The sequence below is a fragment of the Motacilla alba genome, chromosome 3 (genome assembly GCF_015832195.1).
Source record: "Motacilla alba alba isolate MOTALB_02 chromosome 3, Motacilla_alba_V1.0_pri, whole genome shotgun sequence".
Lineage (NCBI taxonomy): Eukaryota > Metazoa > Chordata > Aves > Passeriformes > Motacillidae > Motacilla > Motacilla alba.
The window spans coordinates 31,947,271-31,965,335 of NC_052018.1; the positions used below are offsets into that span (position 1 = coordinate 31,947,271).

General features: G+C 36.5%; 1 protein-coding gene across 3 annotated transcripts in view; it reads right to left on the minus strand.

Moving 5' to 3' along the window:
* Positions 1-16,868, minus strand: part of IMPG1 (interphotoreceptor matrix proteoglycan 1) — a 53,203-nt gene extending 36,335 nt beyond the window's left edge. Inside the window, exons 1-4 of one of the 3 annotated variants that reach the window (XM_038134116.1) lie at positions 16,134-16,868; positions 3,363-3,596; positions 387-553; positions 151-179 (exon numbers count right to left, since the gene is read on the minus strand). In XM_038134116.1, the coding sequence (XP_037990044.1) occupies positions 151-179; positions 387-553; positions 3,363-3,596; positions 16,134-16,200 (497 nt within the window). In that variant the 5' untranslated portion in view covers positions 16,201-16,868. The remainder of the gene's footprint in view (positions 1-150; positions 180-386; positions 554-3,362; positions 3,597-16,133) is intronic. The other 2 variants (XM_038134115.1, XM_038134117.1) reach the window with 2 other exon arrangements.
* Between the last annotated feature and the right edge of the window lie 1,197 nt (positions 16,869-18,065).

Below are 18,065 nucleotides of genomic sequence, written 5' to 3' on the forward strand. Positions count from 1 at the left end.
TATGATATATCCAGTATACACATCTCTCACAGCACACACAAATACGCCACAGTGCTATCTGAATATCTGCTCGCATCCACACACTTCTACACATATCTTTACAAAGGAGGCAGTAACATCAAGTGGCAAGGTTCTACTTGTGCTACTTACCTTTCCTGGAAGGTTCTATGTTTTACTCGCTGCAAAAAGATTAAGAAAAACAGCATTTTACTAGTGGCTGTATCCAACCATTGAGCCTGATAGCTCTTTTGTTTACTACACTTTTATGTTTTCCTTCTAAGACATGCCCCCTCTTTTTCCTGAGCAATACTTTGCCCTTAAATAAGCAGGTGGGGAGGGACTTGGAAGTCTCTCCCAGTTTCTAAACAGATGTCAGTAGTCCTTACCCGTTGAATTATTTCCAGGTGCTCTTGGGAATTGCTGAAGTTTTTCCCAATGTCGAATATGCAAAAGGTTTCTCTCTGACAGGCAGTAACCCAGTTCTGATATTCAGAAGTGTCAGGAATCCGATCCAGAAAAATACGAAAGGCTTCCCACACAGCTTCCTGGCAGACTGAGTAAGAAGAAAGGGGCTGGGGATAGATGCTTTGTACCAAATAGAAAACTTGAAGGCCTTTTAACAGTGATTTGGCATTTACACATTATCACTCAAGATGAAGGAACACACTTCTTCAAAATGTTGTTTAAAAATTCTTTTAGAGAAGGGGATTTTCAAACTTATCAGAAAGACCATTTTAACCAAAACTTGCTGGTAATTTAAAAGCTGTTGCCTTTAGCACTTTGCAAAGCTCATTACTGTGAGATGAGACATTTATTTTCAGTACTTGATACCTGCTTTGGCTTAGAGTGAGTTCATTATCTGCATTATCTAAAATATGGGTGTCTCTGAAATCAGTGCAGTAAGTTTACTCTAAACTTGCTGTAGGGATGTACTCACCTAGCTGTGTTAGGGCCCCTCAATAATACCTCAGGAACGACCTGCCCTCCCAGTAGAGCAGCTGCATGTGGAGCAGATGTGGTCAGGTTATTAAAAAGGAACAGGCTATCTTTTGAAGAGATTTATTTATTATGAGCTAGCAATTAAAGCTACTTTCTAGCTCCTTTTTCTTGCAACTCTCTGGTATTTGTTTTTCTGAGCAGTTACTGCTGAATAAAGATACACCATCTGATGACAAGTAATCCAGTTACCAGATAAACGTGACACATGACCAGTTGAGGAGGCATTGTAGTGTGTTCTCCCAGTTTGCCCCACATAAGGGGCTGTCCTCATGGTGACCTAAGCTATGATGTGTTACTTCAGAGTTGCTATAAGGTCACAGGAGGCTGAAGTATCCCACAGCAACTGTCTGAGCTCCTACATCTGAGCTGTTTTGTGTTGTGTGCTCATCCCTGGAAGCACAGAATACATATCTATGGAAAAAAGAATAAAATTATCTAAATTTTCTTGCAGAAAAATTCTCTAGAGGACTGATATGATCCACAGTGCTTTTTCAGTTACAAATGTGTCGTGGAACTTGAAGGGGAGGAGGTCATCTCCTAGGCTTTAGACACATAAAAGAACCTGAAAGTATATATCGAAAGCAAAACAAAATGAAGACTGTCCCAGATGGGTACAGGCTCTCAGGCTCCAGCATGGCTACCAGATTGCCTTTACATGAAAGATTGTACTGTGGTTACAGATTCAAGGATGATTCTTGTATCACCACATTTTCAAGTGTGGCTCTTTTTTGTTTACATTTATCAGTTTTGTCAGATAAATTAACATGCTCAACTGGGAGGGCAGAAGTCTTTACCAGAAGTTCTGGTCTTTCCTTGAAGGAAATTTTTTTGAGGTTTTGATGGAAGACATTGTAATGGAAAATATGTAACTGTTCAAGGGAGCAGAAACACCTTTTTATGAATAAGTGTACAAATTATTCAGCTGCAGAGTGTGTTTTGTTGCTTGCTTTTTGGGAAGTACTCTAGTTTCAGTTGAAGAACTGCATGGCGCTTAGAAAATGTTGTAAGTGTAGGACACTGCTGGGGAAAAGGAGTATTTAAGTTTAAACCTTCTTGCACTACAAGACTTATAAAGTCCAGTATCTCAGCTGATGTGCTGCTCTCCAAAGAGCTGGTAGTACTGTCATATTCATTATTTTAAATGAAAGGGTCATAGTTATAGTTTATTGAGTTCAGATTAATGATATCTGTCTGTCTCAGGATAGCTTGTTTTCAGCCCAATCTGAGATGTAACCAGGGAGTTTCAAGGACTTTGAGAATTAATTTCTATTTAAGAAATGCTTTTTGGATCAGCCTCTGTGATGCATTTCAGATTTCTGTCCAATGCCCATTGGATGCTACAATGGACATCAAATATTTTTATATCTATAGGAATAGCTACAGACATTAGTGTAGTTCTCCCATGCTGCCTATAGCAAGTGGTTGCTGGAGTGAAATTTTTGAAGCTTTACCTCCAGGTCTCATTTCAGAGGGAACAAGTTGGTTCCCCAAAATAGAGCTGAGGAGCAGCCATGTTACACAGATGAATGTGAATGGATGGTGTCTGATAAAGCAGAAAAAATAGATAGGGAAAGGTGATTTAGGGAGTAGATGTTGCCTTAGATACTTGTATCCCAGAAATGCTGACTAGGTTTTAGAATTAGCTTTGGACCGTCCAGCTGCAGTGCAAATACACGCATTTTTCAAATACAAAATAGAACAGCTACAGGATAAAAGATTGGGAGGGCTAGATGAAGGAAGAGAGAGAGAAAATTTCACCAAAAAATGGAATGGTAGTTTGATAATTTGATAGGCTTTCAAAAAAAAAGCTAGGAAGTGACTGACCTGGTTGGGAAACTCTTATTTTTAAAATGTCTCAAGTATTTCTTCTTCCATACGTTTTTTTCATGACTTGCTAGCAATTATCTCAGTGTTCATTGTATGCTAACACTGCCATAGACTTAATATAACTACAGATACACCACCACAATTGGGCAATGACCATTTAGTGATTCCAATACTTGTCTTAAACTGGTGCTATTGATTTTCCGTAGCAATGATGCTCTTTTGAGAAAGGTGGTGCTTCTTTCAACACTAATGCAAGCACAATTTATTCTTCATGTTCAGCCATGCTAGAACACTGTGCTATTACTCTGAGCTCATTAGTCCTTTGAGTGCACTGTTTTATTTCTTCTGGTAACTGTCTATCTTGAACCCTGCCAATGCACATGTAAGATTTGATTATCTATGTAAATATAAAGCATAAAGTCAATAGCACATACACTGCCTAAAAGTGAAGAGCAAGATTCTGGAAAATTACTGTGTTTCCTCAATTAAAGGAAAGAATTTGAAGGAGGAAGTACATACTACAATAATCATCTTACCTCTTAATCTATAGTAAGCTTGGTGACTGGCTAAAATCTGCTTCACTGATTCTTGTGGGCAAACTTTCACACCAGTTGAGAAAAAGGATGACCTCTTTGTTCGGTGTTTTGCCATGTCAAATATCCGCCTTATGGTCGATATCCTGGACCGCTTTGTTGTTCTTTCTGTTTTGTCTGACCCTGAGGTGACTGCAAGATGTTTGGCTTCAGCACGGTTTATTTTATCAGGGATTTCTGTAAAAAAATAAAAAACCAAGAAAGTACATAAACATACTTTGCCTTGGCAGTAGGTATTCGATGCAAGTTCATGTCTTGAAAATGGACATGAACTTGAGAATTCTTTTTGCGACATTAGTAGTCAATGCAGTGATTGAATAATTGTGCTGAGGAGAAGCAGCCTCTGACCACTCAGGGGAACTGTTGCTCAAGTGACTTGGCAACTAATTTCCTTGTATTTCAACACGTGACCCCAGGACACACAGGGTAAAAGTTTCAGAAGCTCTAAATCCTGTTTTCAAAAGTGACTTTGGATTAGATCCACGAAAGACTTAGTGTCTTTCAAGTGCTTGAACTTTGTACTACAGCATCTCATTTGTGAGCATATCGCCCTGTAGGGAAATTTACAGTTCGGTGATAAGTAATGTCTACACTAGCAGATAAGTAAAATGAGAAATAGTGTACCTTAAGTCTTTAAAATCTTATCTTTCCTTTGGGCTTCAAGGAACATCTCCCTTCAAATCAGGTTCATAACCTTGAAGCTATCCCAAGAACTAGGCCCTGAAACTTTCAGAAGTTGAGCAGGAGTTTTATTGCCTTTGGGAAAAGAAAGACCTGTTTCCAGTCTCTTTTACTCCACAGTGCACTCCTCTATCCTTCCCTCACATAAACTGAAGAATTAACCAGAAGAGACTTTGATTGTTTCTTTGCAACTGGATGATAGGTATTGTGAATGCTCTGGCATCATATTTTAATACAATTTTAAATGTTCCTGGCAAAGTGCAACAATTACAATAGAAAAAAAAAAAATGAAATCAGTAACTAGGAATTAAAGACCTAGGATTAAATTTTACTTATGAAGCTACTCAGTTCTGAAAAATGGAAAAGCTTCTTCCAGGCTGTCAAGATAACCTCAAGCATAGGAATCTCCATCACAAAAATTCAGGACTCATCTGGTTCCACTTCCTAAGTATTTGTGTTGCAGTACTACATGAATAGCAGCTAAATTTAATATGAAAAAGTTAATGCTAAAAACAGTGTATAAACTACAGATTTAAATGAGCTGAAATATAACCTTTTGCAGGATCATGTGACAGGAGAAATGAGTATCTTTTAGGTTATCTTCCAAAATTTTGTATACATGTTAATAAAGATGTAAAGCAAATTTGGAAATACCCTTTTTTGCTGTCATTAAAGTAATTACAGATGAAAAATAAAGAAAAATATAAGCAGAACAGAAGACAATTTGAAAGAATTGGAAAGCTTTAATCAAGGTATGTGTGTTCCTTAATCTTGATGAATCAAGTGAAAAAATTACTTTGAAAAATGGTTCTAAAGATTCTAATGGAAGAATAAGGGGAAATAATAGGGTTAAAAAGAGTAAGTTCAGTAGGAGTAGCACTAGCAAGAAAAATAAGAGTAAAAAATTATCAATTTTCTGGAGAAAGAAGTGTCATGCTGCATATAACAAATACTAATTATCCCGTTCTTAGGCAAATTAAAAGAAAATAAGGAAGGTTAAAAACACATTATCTTGACACTTTGGAGTAGTGTTAATTAAATGTTTAAAGAAAAATGGGCAGATAAATGATAAGAGAAAAATAATTGAAAAACATACTTTTATAAAAAGAGCAGTATATGAAATGAAGAATAGAGAACATTCTACTATGTGTACATATATATGTATATCTATATATGTCTCAATTCTTATTTAATTCCAAAGGAATATCCATTGTTTACTGTGTAGAAATCATAGTAGTAACATCTATATTTTGAGATAGGTGCTACTCTGAAATAAAAAGAGTCAACTGCTTGATTGTGATGAATACTGTCTGAAAGAAAGGAAGTTAAACAAAGGCAATAGGTCAATGTTATTATTTTTAATACATGCTAGGAACAGTGACCTGCAGACCTAAAACTGCCTAATTGTTGCAAGGTAATTTAAAATGATGATGCAGTCATATAATGTTTGACATGAAATGAAATGGAAGTAATATTCCCACATTAATGTCAGGTCACGAATCATAAACTGCATAAAATGAATTTTCCCTCTGGAAACATGTTGGGTTCAACAGAATCCCCAAGTGGCCAAACACTGAGTCAGCTCAGACACAGCGTTATTTGAATGTTACATTCAAATAACTGAAATCCTCTAGTAGAGAGAATCAGAAATCCACACGGAAAGTAGCAAGTTGTAAGTCTGTTACCTTTCACAAGGTGTATTAACTGAGATAGACCAGCTGCCCAGGCAGCCCGACCAACTGGGGCAGAGGATTTTGTCACTAAGCTCTTTGATAGCTTTTGTATGGAGCAGAGGCCTTTCTTGAAGGATTTGCTTCTTCTTCAGGATTTATCTCTAAGTCTTTAACTTGAATTAAGAATTATACTATTCATAAAACTGACAAACGAGATTCTTCTCAAATGATTGTTGTAATGATTTTTAAGTCTCCGTGTTAGGGTCCCTTTTTGGGCTTTTCATTCTGAGAAGTGATCAGTTGTTTTCTGCTTTTGGTTTGCACTGTTCTGCCACCCTAATTAGTGTGATTATAAATTTTTAAAGTTATTTTTCTTTTCATTCTTTCCCTTCAATTTTGTTTTCTTTCTTTTTGCTTTTTTTTTGTTTGTGTTTTTTTTTTCAGGATCAGTTTCTAAAGTATATCTATGGCAATAGGTTTAATTTACTTTCTATCATGTGGTTAGTAATTTTCTCTTACTAGAATAACTTTTATTATCATAATTATTTGAAATAATTTTTTTACTAAAACAAAATTTGAATTGGAAAAAAAGTCAGCCTTTCTCTCCACATGATTATCCACTATGAATTTCCTAATATTTGCTGATTGTGAATGGATAAAAACATGCCTTCTGGCATAAACATTTCCTCATAATTCTTCAGATCTGTGTTTTCCACTGTGACTGGGGAAATTCTGAACTGAGAAATTTTTACCTAAGTCTCACAGATGTTTCATCCATGCACTTTATTAAATATGCCTCCATTTATACCTTTTCAGATGCTTTGATTTCAGTGCCCTGGGTTGAAAAAAAAAATCAAAAAGTCACATGCTATTGCCAATATGAAATTGAATCCATTGAATCCAATCCATCAGATATTATCTGATTCCTTTTCTTTTTTGCTATGCAACATAGTAATTGAACACACTGAAGTGATGCAAATTTTGCAGGTACATCATTTGATCATCTAAATAATCCAAAAACCACTAGGTTGGTTAACTTTTCTTAAACTAAATAAAATCTGTAATTTTTTTCTAATTTTTTATACAAGCACATGCAATTAAAATATTCAGTTTTTAGTGCAAATATACCCTGTCCAATTTGACTTTTTATTATTTAACCCTGTTGTTTCACAGAGGTGACTGTCTCAGTTTTACTTTTAAAAGATATGTTTAAGTTTTTTAGTTTTCTTTGATAGTTCTAGGGCAGAAGGACAGATAACTGTAGAAGTCTGATAATGCTTTACTCCAGCTAATCTCCAAGATGCCTTAAACAAAGGTCTAACTCTCCTTTATTCTCACATGAAAGAATCTACACCATGTCCAAATTTTCCAGGTAACATACTTCCAGAAAAATACTGAGCCAGTTTTACCAAGGTTATCTACAGAATCACTGTCATCTGTTATTAAATTCTGGAGTTCCTGACATCTAGTCCTGAACTTAGACAAGTATAACAAAATTTTTTCAAAACACCATGAAGCAATTTTCCAAATATGATACAGCAATCTAATTCATATGGGATCTAATCAAAGTGCTTTGATATCCATACCAATTTCTCATGTGCATAGTACTGCTCTTCAGGTTTTGGTTTCAGGCAGATAAACAGTATTCATTTCACATATTGAAAAATTGAAATTCTTGAAATTAGGCCAGGCCTCTTCTCTGCGTCTCTTGAGACCTGCATTTTCAAATTTATACCCTAACTAAAACAAGAAGGCAGGAGGAGCAGATTTCAAAAGTTCCTGTATGTTCTTAATAATCTGCATGTCAAAAAAGGAAAAGTACATCACTCTTGAAATGGATTCTAGAGAAAAAGAGTTTAAAGTTCTTTGGAAAATTGGTCAGCTTTGGTTGTTTTTTTAAATTTGCTTTTATAAACATAGGAGCAAGAGGACCTTATTCATATCTTTTTTGTGTAAATGGAGTGGATGCTTCTCTATATAGCTTTATTAATTTCTCTCTGTTAATAGTACTAGGTTTGGAAGGCCTCAAATTTTAGAATTGGTAGTTGGAATTGGAGTTGAAAAACTGCATTTTTCAGCAATGTAGATGATCTCTGGGTAGGAACATTTATCTACAACATTATTTTGCAGGTAAACATTTATTTTTATTTGACCTGAGAAAATTTAGATGCCATTGAATACTAAGAGAAGAACTACAAATATGGTAGCTAAGGATTTGATAGCAAAATTCAAGGTGACAAAGTTGTTGAAGTCTGAATAATTCATCATTAAAATAATCAAAAGGTTTGAAATGTGTGAAAAAGCAGATTAGTCTGAAAAATCAGTGGATCTTCTTAGGCTAGAGAGGAATGCTTGATTGATGACACATATTGCCTGCACAATAAAATAACGATTAAAAGACCAGGCTTATGTAAAGGGAAATGTTGAAATACCATGGGGAAAGCTTACGAGGAAGGTTAATTCAGCAAAGATCCATAGACATGTTGAGGTTAAATTTATAGTGGGGCCAACGTTTTGCTGATAATCGAGCCAGTAACAGAAGCACGGCTGGTGCTTTTAACGACTAGTCCTGAAAAGTTGATCTCAAGATTTCTTAGTCAGCTGATCAATGTAAACACCAGATGGAGCATAGAAAGTACATGGAGGTAATACCTGGACTCTTCACCTAGAGGCTCCCTCCTCATGGCAGCAGTGATGATCCCACCTGCTAATGGCACTAGCCAGTGGCACACAGCGTGCCCATGACATGTCCTCTCCTCATATTCCTTTTAAAATCTTTTTTTCCATGTTTTTTTTTCCCTCCTTTTTCCTTGGGAAGAGTCTAAATGGATTTGAAGGGGCTTAGGTGAGCAGGGACAAATTAAAATATGGCAAGGCTTTATCAACAAATGCTGCCTGCATCCTTTGTGCAGCAATCTCTATCTTCCCACGCAGATGTGAAAGTGGAGGTTTTACTCTTGCTGATGTTCAGGGCTGCTTTGCCAGTGCTTTGTCAGATACTGCTACTTTGTGCTTGCTTTGCATTTCCAAGTGTGTTTTCACAACCATAAAGACTCATGGTTTTGAAAAGTTTAGGGTATGGAATTCCATACTAGGAAAATTAATGCTAATATTTAACGTGCTCAGGTCTTGTCTGAGAGCTCAATGCCCTTAAACCCAAGGTTATATGGCTTGCATGAACTTATCTTCCAACATGTCCAATATGTTATTGGAATGTTTTTAATGCACACAGGGAGAGAACTTGGAAAGGAATTACTGAGGGACTCAGCCATGATGATTGTTGCATCCTGGTGGGGTTTACCTGGTCTGTAACTGGGGTACCTGAGGCACAGGGGGGAACTCACTTTGGATCTCATTTCAAGTTTAGTGCACTTTGCCAGTGAACTGCTGAGCAAGAGGGCAGTGTCCACTACTCTGGGGAAGTTTTGCTGAAAGATAAGCTGCTGACACTGATGCTTAGCTCCAGTAGAAGAGGAATTGTGGCCGAGAATGCCTCCATTTCCAAGAAAGGAAAGTGGGCTAAGACATATATATTAAAAGTAAATAATTTTAATTTCTCAGAATGAATATGGACAACGATGATCTTGGTAATTCCTGTTTGTACGCTGGCTTTGTAAATTCCATTTTTAAGTGTGACTAAACAGTAGCATTTCCTGCGGAATGAGGCCTGAATCTCTAATTTTGGCAATTCTGTATCTATGGGGGACAGGTCCAGGCCTCGAGTTTGGCAGATCATGTGTCTAGCTGGCTAAAATTCACTTATGAACTTCCTGTACAAGAACCACAAAGATGATGGCTACACACTCAGCACTATAGAACCCTTCCTGTACCTACCAATATCTCATATTATGCAAGACTCAGTATCACCTTTACATGTCAGGGAGGCGCCAGGCTCTGCTTGTGCTATGGAGACTTTATACAAAAGACAAAATATGTCTGATCCCTGTATCTCTTGCTCGGGTTCAGCATGACAAAACACCACCTTGACATATTCAGAAGTTGTACTCAAGGTGTCTATGACACAGGAGAGGAGTTCCAGGCTTCTGCTTAAGAGGCAAGTTCTATAAGTTTCAACCTTTTAAAGGCTATGTTAATTTTTAAAATTAGATATATACCAAGGGGTTTCCTTCTCAAGAATCTGGGAAAATGGTGGGTTTTCATAAATCCTGCTTCTTGTCAGAAACACATGATAATGCTTCCTTAAATGTCTATGAAAGGTGAAGAATCTGGTACTGTCAACAGTGCTCTAATAAGGTAAGTCTCCCACGAATCTTGTGATACATTCCTACTGTAATCCTTATGTTAAAAGTACTAAATGCTTGGTTATAATGAAACAAGCTACACCTCAGAACATGTATGGAAATAAATCTGGAGAAGAACGTGATAAATTATTCTGAAATAAATGATATAAACAATGTCATTAGTAAATATTCAAATTTTAATGAAAATTCCAAAATTTTTTGTTTTAATGGTTTTATGTTCAAAGCTAGGAGATGGCATTAGGCAATGATTCTTTTTCAGAACCTTCAAATTAACCTGGATATACATTTTGGTACCAAAGATCATGACTGTCATCAGCTAATGTGCTCTTGGATTTCAGTAAGTGTGGAGAATTTAATTTCTGCAAGTCAGTAACACTAGGAAACTGAAATAGATATCAGAATTCCTCAGCTGTTGCCCTCCTCTGCTCATACATATCTGTGTGGTTTTCTATGCCAAATGGAGAAATAGACTTGAAAACCAACTTCAGGAAGAAACAAAGAATTTGGAACCATTTAAATGAAATTCATCCTTATAACAGACAAACAGTTTAATCTCTCTCTCTCTTGAGCTGATAATTTAGTAACTTCTTTGAATTATAATAATTATACAATTCATGGGAAAATAATTGTAGCAAATTATCTACCTATTATAGATGAGAATAGAAAGCATAACATGCAACTGGTAAGATTTTCCTGCTTTTGTGAATATAGTTGTCATATACTAATGAGGAAGGCACATTCAATAAATGCTGTCTCTACACACCACAAATATTGAACATGCTGAAATCTTTGAGTCAATATATGATTTTGACACTTTTTCTTGCAACCTGACAACAACATAGTAAGAAACTCATGTATTCATAGATGTAATATGTTTCATTAAAGGTAGAAATCTTTACATTCTCTTTCCGATAGAAAGGTGAAAATTTTTATTCATCAGCTGTGCTCACTTCTGCTGCTGGAATTTATAAAAAATATCAAAGGCCTTCTATGCTTTCATTGCCAGATTGTGAATCTTGCAACAGTCTGCTTCAAGTCCAGAACCTGGACTAGAAACAGCATTGAAGAGTGACTGGTTTTAATGCTCATGTATGAAACATGTATCTATTTAGATTTCTTTGTCCAGCTTAGAAGCATTTGACCTGAAAGGCTGTTCTATTAATTGATGTGGATATGATATCAAAGGACACAAGAAAATGCCTTAAATGTTTAAGTAGTTCTTGGAGGGATGCATCCAATTGGCAGTGATAAAACGCTCAACTGAGCATCTCTGCTCTTAATTTTCTGATTAGTCATTCTCAAGAGGTACAGTCTTCTCTGAGAAAGTCAATGAGACAGCCTAAGTTCAAGTTCCAGTGATGCTTTGCCACGTATGTCAACATTTCAACAGTTTTGATGAGTCAAAGGGTTGCAGTGCAGAATGGGTTTTTGAGGTAACTGTATTCACATATGATAACAATTAGGATGTCTGGTGCATGAAAAGGTGCCAGAAGCACCAGTGTCATCTCTTTACTTCAGCTTGTGTAATTGGAACTGGTTGATTTTCCTCACTTGTTTGTTTGGTGTCACTCATTCTGCAGTACAATCTACAGTCTCTGGCTAAGTGACTCCACCTCATTTCAACAAAGCATGACTGCACTTTACTTAGTTATGCATCAAGCTGCATAGACCAAGTTTGGTTTGGAGGACACCTAATCCAATTCTTGACCTAAGTAAGATGACTTATTCATCTAGTTTTGAAGGAGAAGGGGAAAGGAAGAACTTGAATAGAAATGTCCTTATTTTGTGCCATCACCATTTAATCACAAAATTAAAGAGGAGTGCATTGCCATTTCCTGCCTGAAACTGCTGGGGTTTCTATGATCTGTGCTGAATAATACGTGAGAAAGGTATATCTGCAACACAGCCACTAAAACCAGTATTTCAGGTAACAGGGGTACCAAGATTGTCAATATAAAGTTGGGTAAAGTCTCAGGGAGGTATTGAAACATTTGAGCGGCCAGGAAGAAGGTAATTTTGGCTTTGCACTGAAGCAGCACTTTAGAAGCCAGTAGAATCTCACCAATGGAAAGACAAGCATGGTGGCCTACATACAATTAGCTATGTAGCTGTGAGCTGGGGTCCTACTGCTTTGCAGATGTCTGTGTAACCAGGCAGGTGCTCTGAGAATCAGCCCAGCAACCTCTGCTGCTGTCCTGCTTTATGACTGCAATGCCTCTTACAAGCCAGGACTTCAGTTTGTGTGTCACACCTCAGGCCCTCATGCTTTTGTGAAACGAGGACGATAGTGTTACTCTGTCAGAGCAGGTGAGGGTGAAACTGGTGGTGTGCTTGCCTACAATGATAAGGCATGCTACAATTATGTAAGGGTATATAAACACACCTACGCTGTGGCGGGTGTCAGGGTACTCCCAGGATGATTGTTAATCTTATGTTTTTCAGACAGGTTACTGTTCTGAATTCTCTAGTAAATAGCAGCTGATGGTGACTAAATGCCAACAGACACGTATAGGAAAGCAGATAGATATTTCTTTCTTTTTAAGAAGAGTGTTATTCAATATCACACACTCGGAAGGGGAAGAAATTGAAACACAGTTGGGCTTACAAAGTACAAACCTCATGGAATGGACAAGATACTGCACCTAATTTCTGATTAACATGGAAGAATTATGTGACAGAAAATGATCAGAAGACTCATTTTAATCCCAAAGGGACTAGGCTGGACAGAGGTAAAAAAAGAATGAAAACATATTTAAAATATTTCAAAGCATCAAAATGCAGTAGAATGCATATAGAATTTTCCTTTGTGGAAGAAAAACTCTCTTCTGGAAAGAAAACCATGTTTGCTACGTGATGGATGTTGGCCACGTCACTTAGTGTGCTGCTTAAACCACAAAGACTCCAAAATTAGCTGAGAAATGAACATGAAAAATCTGGATTATCTAGTAGGTTAGGACTCCCAATTATTTTATTGTAGCCTGTAACTTAATGTCCTGTAGAAGGAGAAAAACTTGATCATTAATATTGATCATCTTGTCCACGGGTGTTTTCTGAGAAAAATCTCCCATATCTTGCTATTCATTCACATGCAGTTCACCAATCCCTATGGCACAGGTGTGACTATTCCTGGAATTAATCTTTAGGATTCAGTGACAATGGTCTAGTATTTATATTACAGTTTGGCTTTTAGCCAGAAAACAGAAAAGATCAAGTCCCATATATAGTGCAGTGTTACATTTGTTTGACAAAGGAGAGAAAAAAGGAAAAGCCTTGTCATAAGTTTATAAGCCCAACCAGGAAAGCCAACTTTAACATGGTAATTCTTATTTTATGGATGAGAGTAGAAGAAAATCCTAGTGCAAAAAGCAGATATATCTTGTTTTCTTTGTTTGTTTGAAGCTTTATATTCCTTGATTTTCCTTTTCCTTTGGCACAAATTTTCTTAAACCCTTTTTCTTTTTTTTTTTTTTTTTTTGACGGCAATTATAGTAATGAAGATCTGAAACATTTATTGCAGAATTAGAACAGCCTAGTGGAAAGGGGTGAGTCAGAATGAATTAAAATGATTTCATAGAGCATGCACAAAGCCTTTGTGTCCTAAGGAATGGCTGAGTAAATAGCAGCTATTTGCTTGCTGAATAAAAATGCCAAAAAACAGTCTTGAACACGCTCTGGCCCTCTGTGTTCTCAGCATCAAGTAATAGGATGTACTCAGCATCAAGGCATAGTTTTGAGAGTTCAGAACTCCTCTCCCTTTTGGAATTTAGTCTGGCTGTTCAGTGGTTTACTATTCAGATTTCAGTGCACAGACTTTTCGCTGTCAAAAAGTTTTAATCCCTCTCACTTTCCCTTTCCATTGCTAGACACAATTTTTGTCAGGACAGTGGCAAAATTATGGCCGAAGTTAAGTACTGTAACTCTTATTTTGCTCTCTACAGTTTCCTTTTATTTACTGTGGAACTGGAGGTGCTCCTGGAGAGCCTCCAAATGGATGGGGGAAGGACTCTATGGGTCCTTAAATAAGGACAGGGAGGAAGGACAAAAAAACACTACTAGGCAAGCTCCATATTTCTTAACCCGCCTTTTGTTAAATATAAATGTGAGAAAATAATTTGAATTTTAGTTTTTCATGAGGAAAAAATCAAATTACTAACCCTTTAAATATTTAGAAGTGATCTCTATTTTTTTTTTTTTGTTTAAGATGGGGCTGTTGTATATCTTAGTCTCTTATTTCCTAATCTGTCACAGTTTACATGTACTGCAAATTTGAGTGACTGTAAAGGTCTCAAAATACGCATATTAGGAGCCCTATTGAGTGATTCATGCAAATGTTCAGACTACTGGGAGAGCCTATATACTTTTAAAAAATATTTTTTATAAGTATCTGACCCTAATGCTCAGTCATAAAATAACAGCTCTGGAAGCATCTCTGCTCTGAAAAAGAAGTTTCTTAACACAGTCATAAAGTGTTTTGAGATCTGTGTGCATATATTTGAAATAAAATAGTTTAAAAATATTATGTATGGCATGACATGACTAAATGTAAAAAAAAGTTGTTAATATACATTTATGCATACCACCTGCACTTTAGAGAACTGGTGGCAAGGAATATTTCTAGTTATTTAGTATTCCTCTCTGTCAAGATAGTCACCCACCATTTTGCTGGTCTTTTATGGAAAGTGTATTGTAACATACAATCACAATTTGCAACTGGTGAAACTATGTGACGCCACTATTACCACTGTTGCTTTCTATGTTGTAATTATAAACAGGGGCTGCAACAATGCCATCGAGCATGCACGACTTGCAAAAACAACACAGCTTGATTAAACTTGTTTTCTTGTCAGACATGAAATATCATCATTCTCTCTTTTTTTGCCACATTTCCAAAATATCATTAGTGATTAAATGAAACTATTTGCATAGAATCTAAAAGTAAAATTAAAGAGCCACAAAACATAAGTCTAGTGCCAACTATCTATTATCCCAAGGATTTTTTCAGTTCTTTAACTGTCCACTAGAGAAGATTTACATCATTTAACTGAGATACAAGAACTGTGGTCTGTATTTCTTTAAGAAAAGCAGGAGTTTCTTTAAAAAACCCAAATGTGTAAATAAAATTTTCCAATTAGTATTGATAGCAGACTATATTCCATACTGTCTCCCTAACAAATATTTAGATAACATTAAAGAGACTTATCTTTTATAATTTTACATTCTTTGCATTTAATTAACAGGCCTGACATAAAAATAGAAGGTCATTGACTTGAGCACACATAGCAGTTGTAATGTTAGCTTTTAATTCAATTATGCAAATATCAAAGCATAGATGGAACATTTAATGAGAAATCTCCTCCAAAATTAAATACACTCCCCAAAGCTCTAAATCTTTTGAATATGGGACTAACCAGGGAAAATCACATCACCGTCTTTTCTTTTTTGTTGTTGAAGTAGCTTTATAAATGTTGTGAACTTTTAAATGTTTGTAAATAGAGCAAGAGTTAGCTGATGTACTAAGTACAGAGCAGTTCCCTGTATTTCTGTTTTCTTGAAAATAATTTTACAGTTATTACATTAATCTCCACTGGTATTGCCATTTTTGTATATTTGCCAGTACGGTGTAGTCTTCCAGAATTTGTCCATGTAGAAGTTTTTGAAGCTGTTTTTAACAATCAGAATAAATGTCTTCACTAGTAAATGCAGATATATTTTGCTACCTTCTCTTCATTTCAGTGATTAAAGACCATCTTTAACTACATCAACAGTGAGATGATCTTTCAGTCTTTTTTAACTTTCCATATATTTATCTCACAGATAATATTTTTTTCATAACCTGTTCAGGTAAAATGAAGCTAAATTGCATCTCTTATAGATATTGTAAAACTTGCAAAACACACATAAGAAATAATGCAAATATTTCCTTTTTCAGCTTTATAGCAGTATCAGCAACCATAGTGTCTCTAGTAGTATTGTCAAAACACCACATTCTAAATTAAAAATTCTGTAGTATGAAAGCCCTTGATCTTGCAAATATTTTGTTTCTCAATATACACAATGTAAAATTCATTTAAACCTTATATATTATTATATGAACTTACCTCTGCTTCCCTGAACTTGGAGAGCAAGGCAAATGATCAAAAATATTAATCCAGTTTTCAAATGCATGCTGTCTATTGATCATTCACAGTTTTCAAGACCAGTCATGCAGGAAACAAGAATATTTTGGTAAAGCAGAAGAATTCTGTTTTCTTAGAGAACTAAAATCCCCAAATGTCTTTATTTTTCAGGTGTCTCCAGCCTTGGACTGCATTGAATTGCAACTGGGCAGAGTGCAACAGGTGCCAGAGTGCAAGAGCTGGGCGAACCCCTCCGACGCCCACACTTCTAGCCTGGGGAACTGGAGTGGTAAGACAAGAGTGACGAAGTTTTAAAAAAAAGCAGTGTCTGTTTCTGGAATAATCTGTTTATCTGCTGCTCAGACATAATCCCTCTTACGGTCCAGCTGGAAGAGCTTTCTTCATCTTATTAACCTTCTGGAGTGGCATCTGTCAACCCCAGGAGACTTCAACAGCACCATGATAAACAACGGAAGTCTCTTCTAGTTCCCATTGCCTTGGAGCGTTGATCCTTTGGGCATTCTGGAGGTATGGCATGTGAGCACGGGGAGAGATAATGGTGCTTTTCCAAACCAGTGACCATAAACCCCCAGGGAACTTCCCTAAGACAGCTTTTTCCTGAAAGAACGCTCATGGGCTCTTCCACCGCCCATGTCTTGCTATCCTCTCTCCCTTCTTGTATCACAGAGTTCCTGTTGCAATATTCCTGTTGGAGCAGTGATGATGATGTTCTGTGACAGGGGTGAAGTGATGACTCAGCAGTAATTTGCAGCAATGTTCAGAGCTGGCACAATCTGATGCCAAACTGTGACTGGGGCAGGGAAAGTGCTGCATGGTGGGAGGAAAAGAGAAAGTGGTGGGAAATGCTGTTTCAAGCACACAGCTCTAACTAGGCCAAGAATCGGCAGCAGCTGAATACACTGTTCAAACAGCTCTGCTCCAGTTTCACAGATAACTATTCTGGTTACATATTGGCAAGTGTAAGTGTTCCATACTTACCCTTTTATTTTCCAATACCTTTTTTACTGTTGCATTACACCTGAAAATGCTACCAGCTAGGCATTTCTAGTGGTCCCTCCCCCTTAAAAATTTTTGTCCAAGAGCTTTAACAGTGGAAGTATCTTGACTGGCAGCAAGAATCTGTAAGCACAAGTTACTTTAAGAACAACCTTCATTTGAACCCAATCAGTATTCTATTTTTACTTAGGATTTAAACAATAGTAACCTCCCTCCCTTTCCAAGATTGCCTGATTTTAACTACTCAGACCAGCTACTGTGCAGACTGGGCTGGGTCCACATAAGATTTACCTTTTTTTAGTGTATAAACTTCCATGCACATTGTTCTGTTGGTCCAACAAAACAAATTTAGAATACCTTGACAGTAGCACACTGCAAAGCAACAGTGGAGATGATTAGGATTTCTACTGAAGAAAAATGTATTATTAAATGAGGATCATTCTTTAACAGTACCAATACTTGTCTTCACAAGTTTTACATATAATAATCATATTGTATATAGTGAAATCATAGAAGTATTACCTGTGTGAACCAGGTAATCTTTAGCAAACATTTATATTGGTGTTCTATTTGGTAGATGAAGCTCCCTCCATATGTTACCTTATTTTTAGTTACTTCAGTTTTCAATCTGCAACAATTGGAAGCAAAGAGAATTTTTCTCAGGGTGGTGGAATCTGCCATTTCTGGTGTCATCTGAGAATCTGGAATTGGTGAAAGGGAGATTATTTCCTCAGAGCACTCTGGGTACCAAACTCCATATGGAATTTGTGGGAATGTGATCCTTTAATTCCATTAAGAATCTAATTTGTCAGACTACATTTTGAAAATGTGCAATAAAGAGATTTACTTAATTACTCTAGAAACTGGTTAGTGAAGCCTGAGCCAGGAATCAGAAAT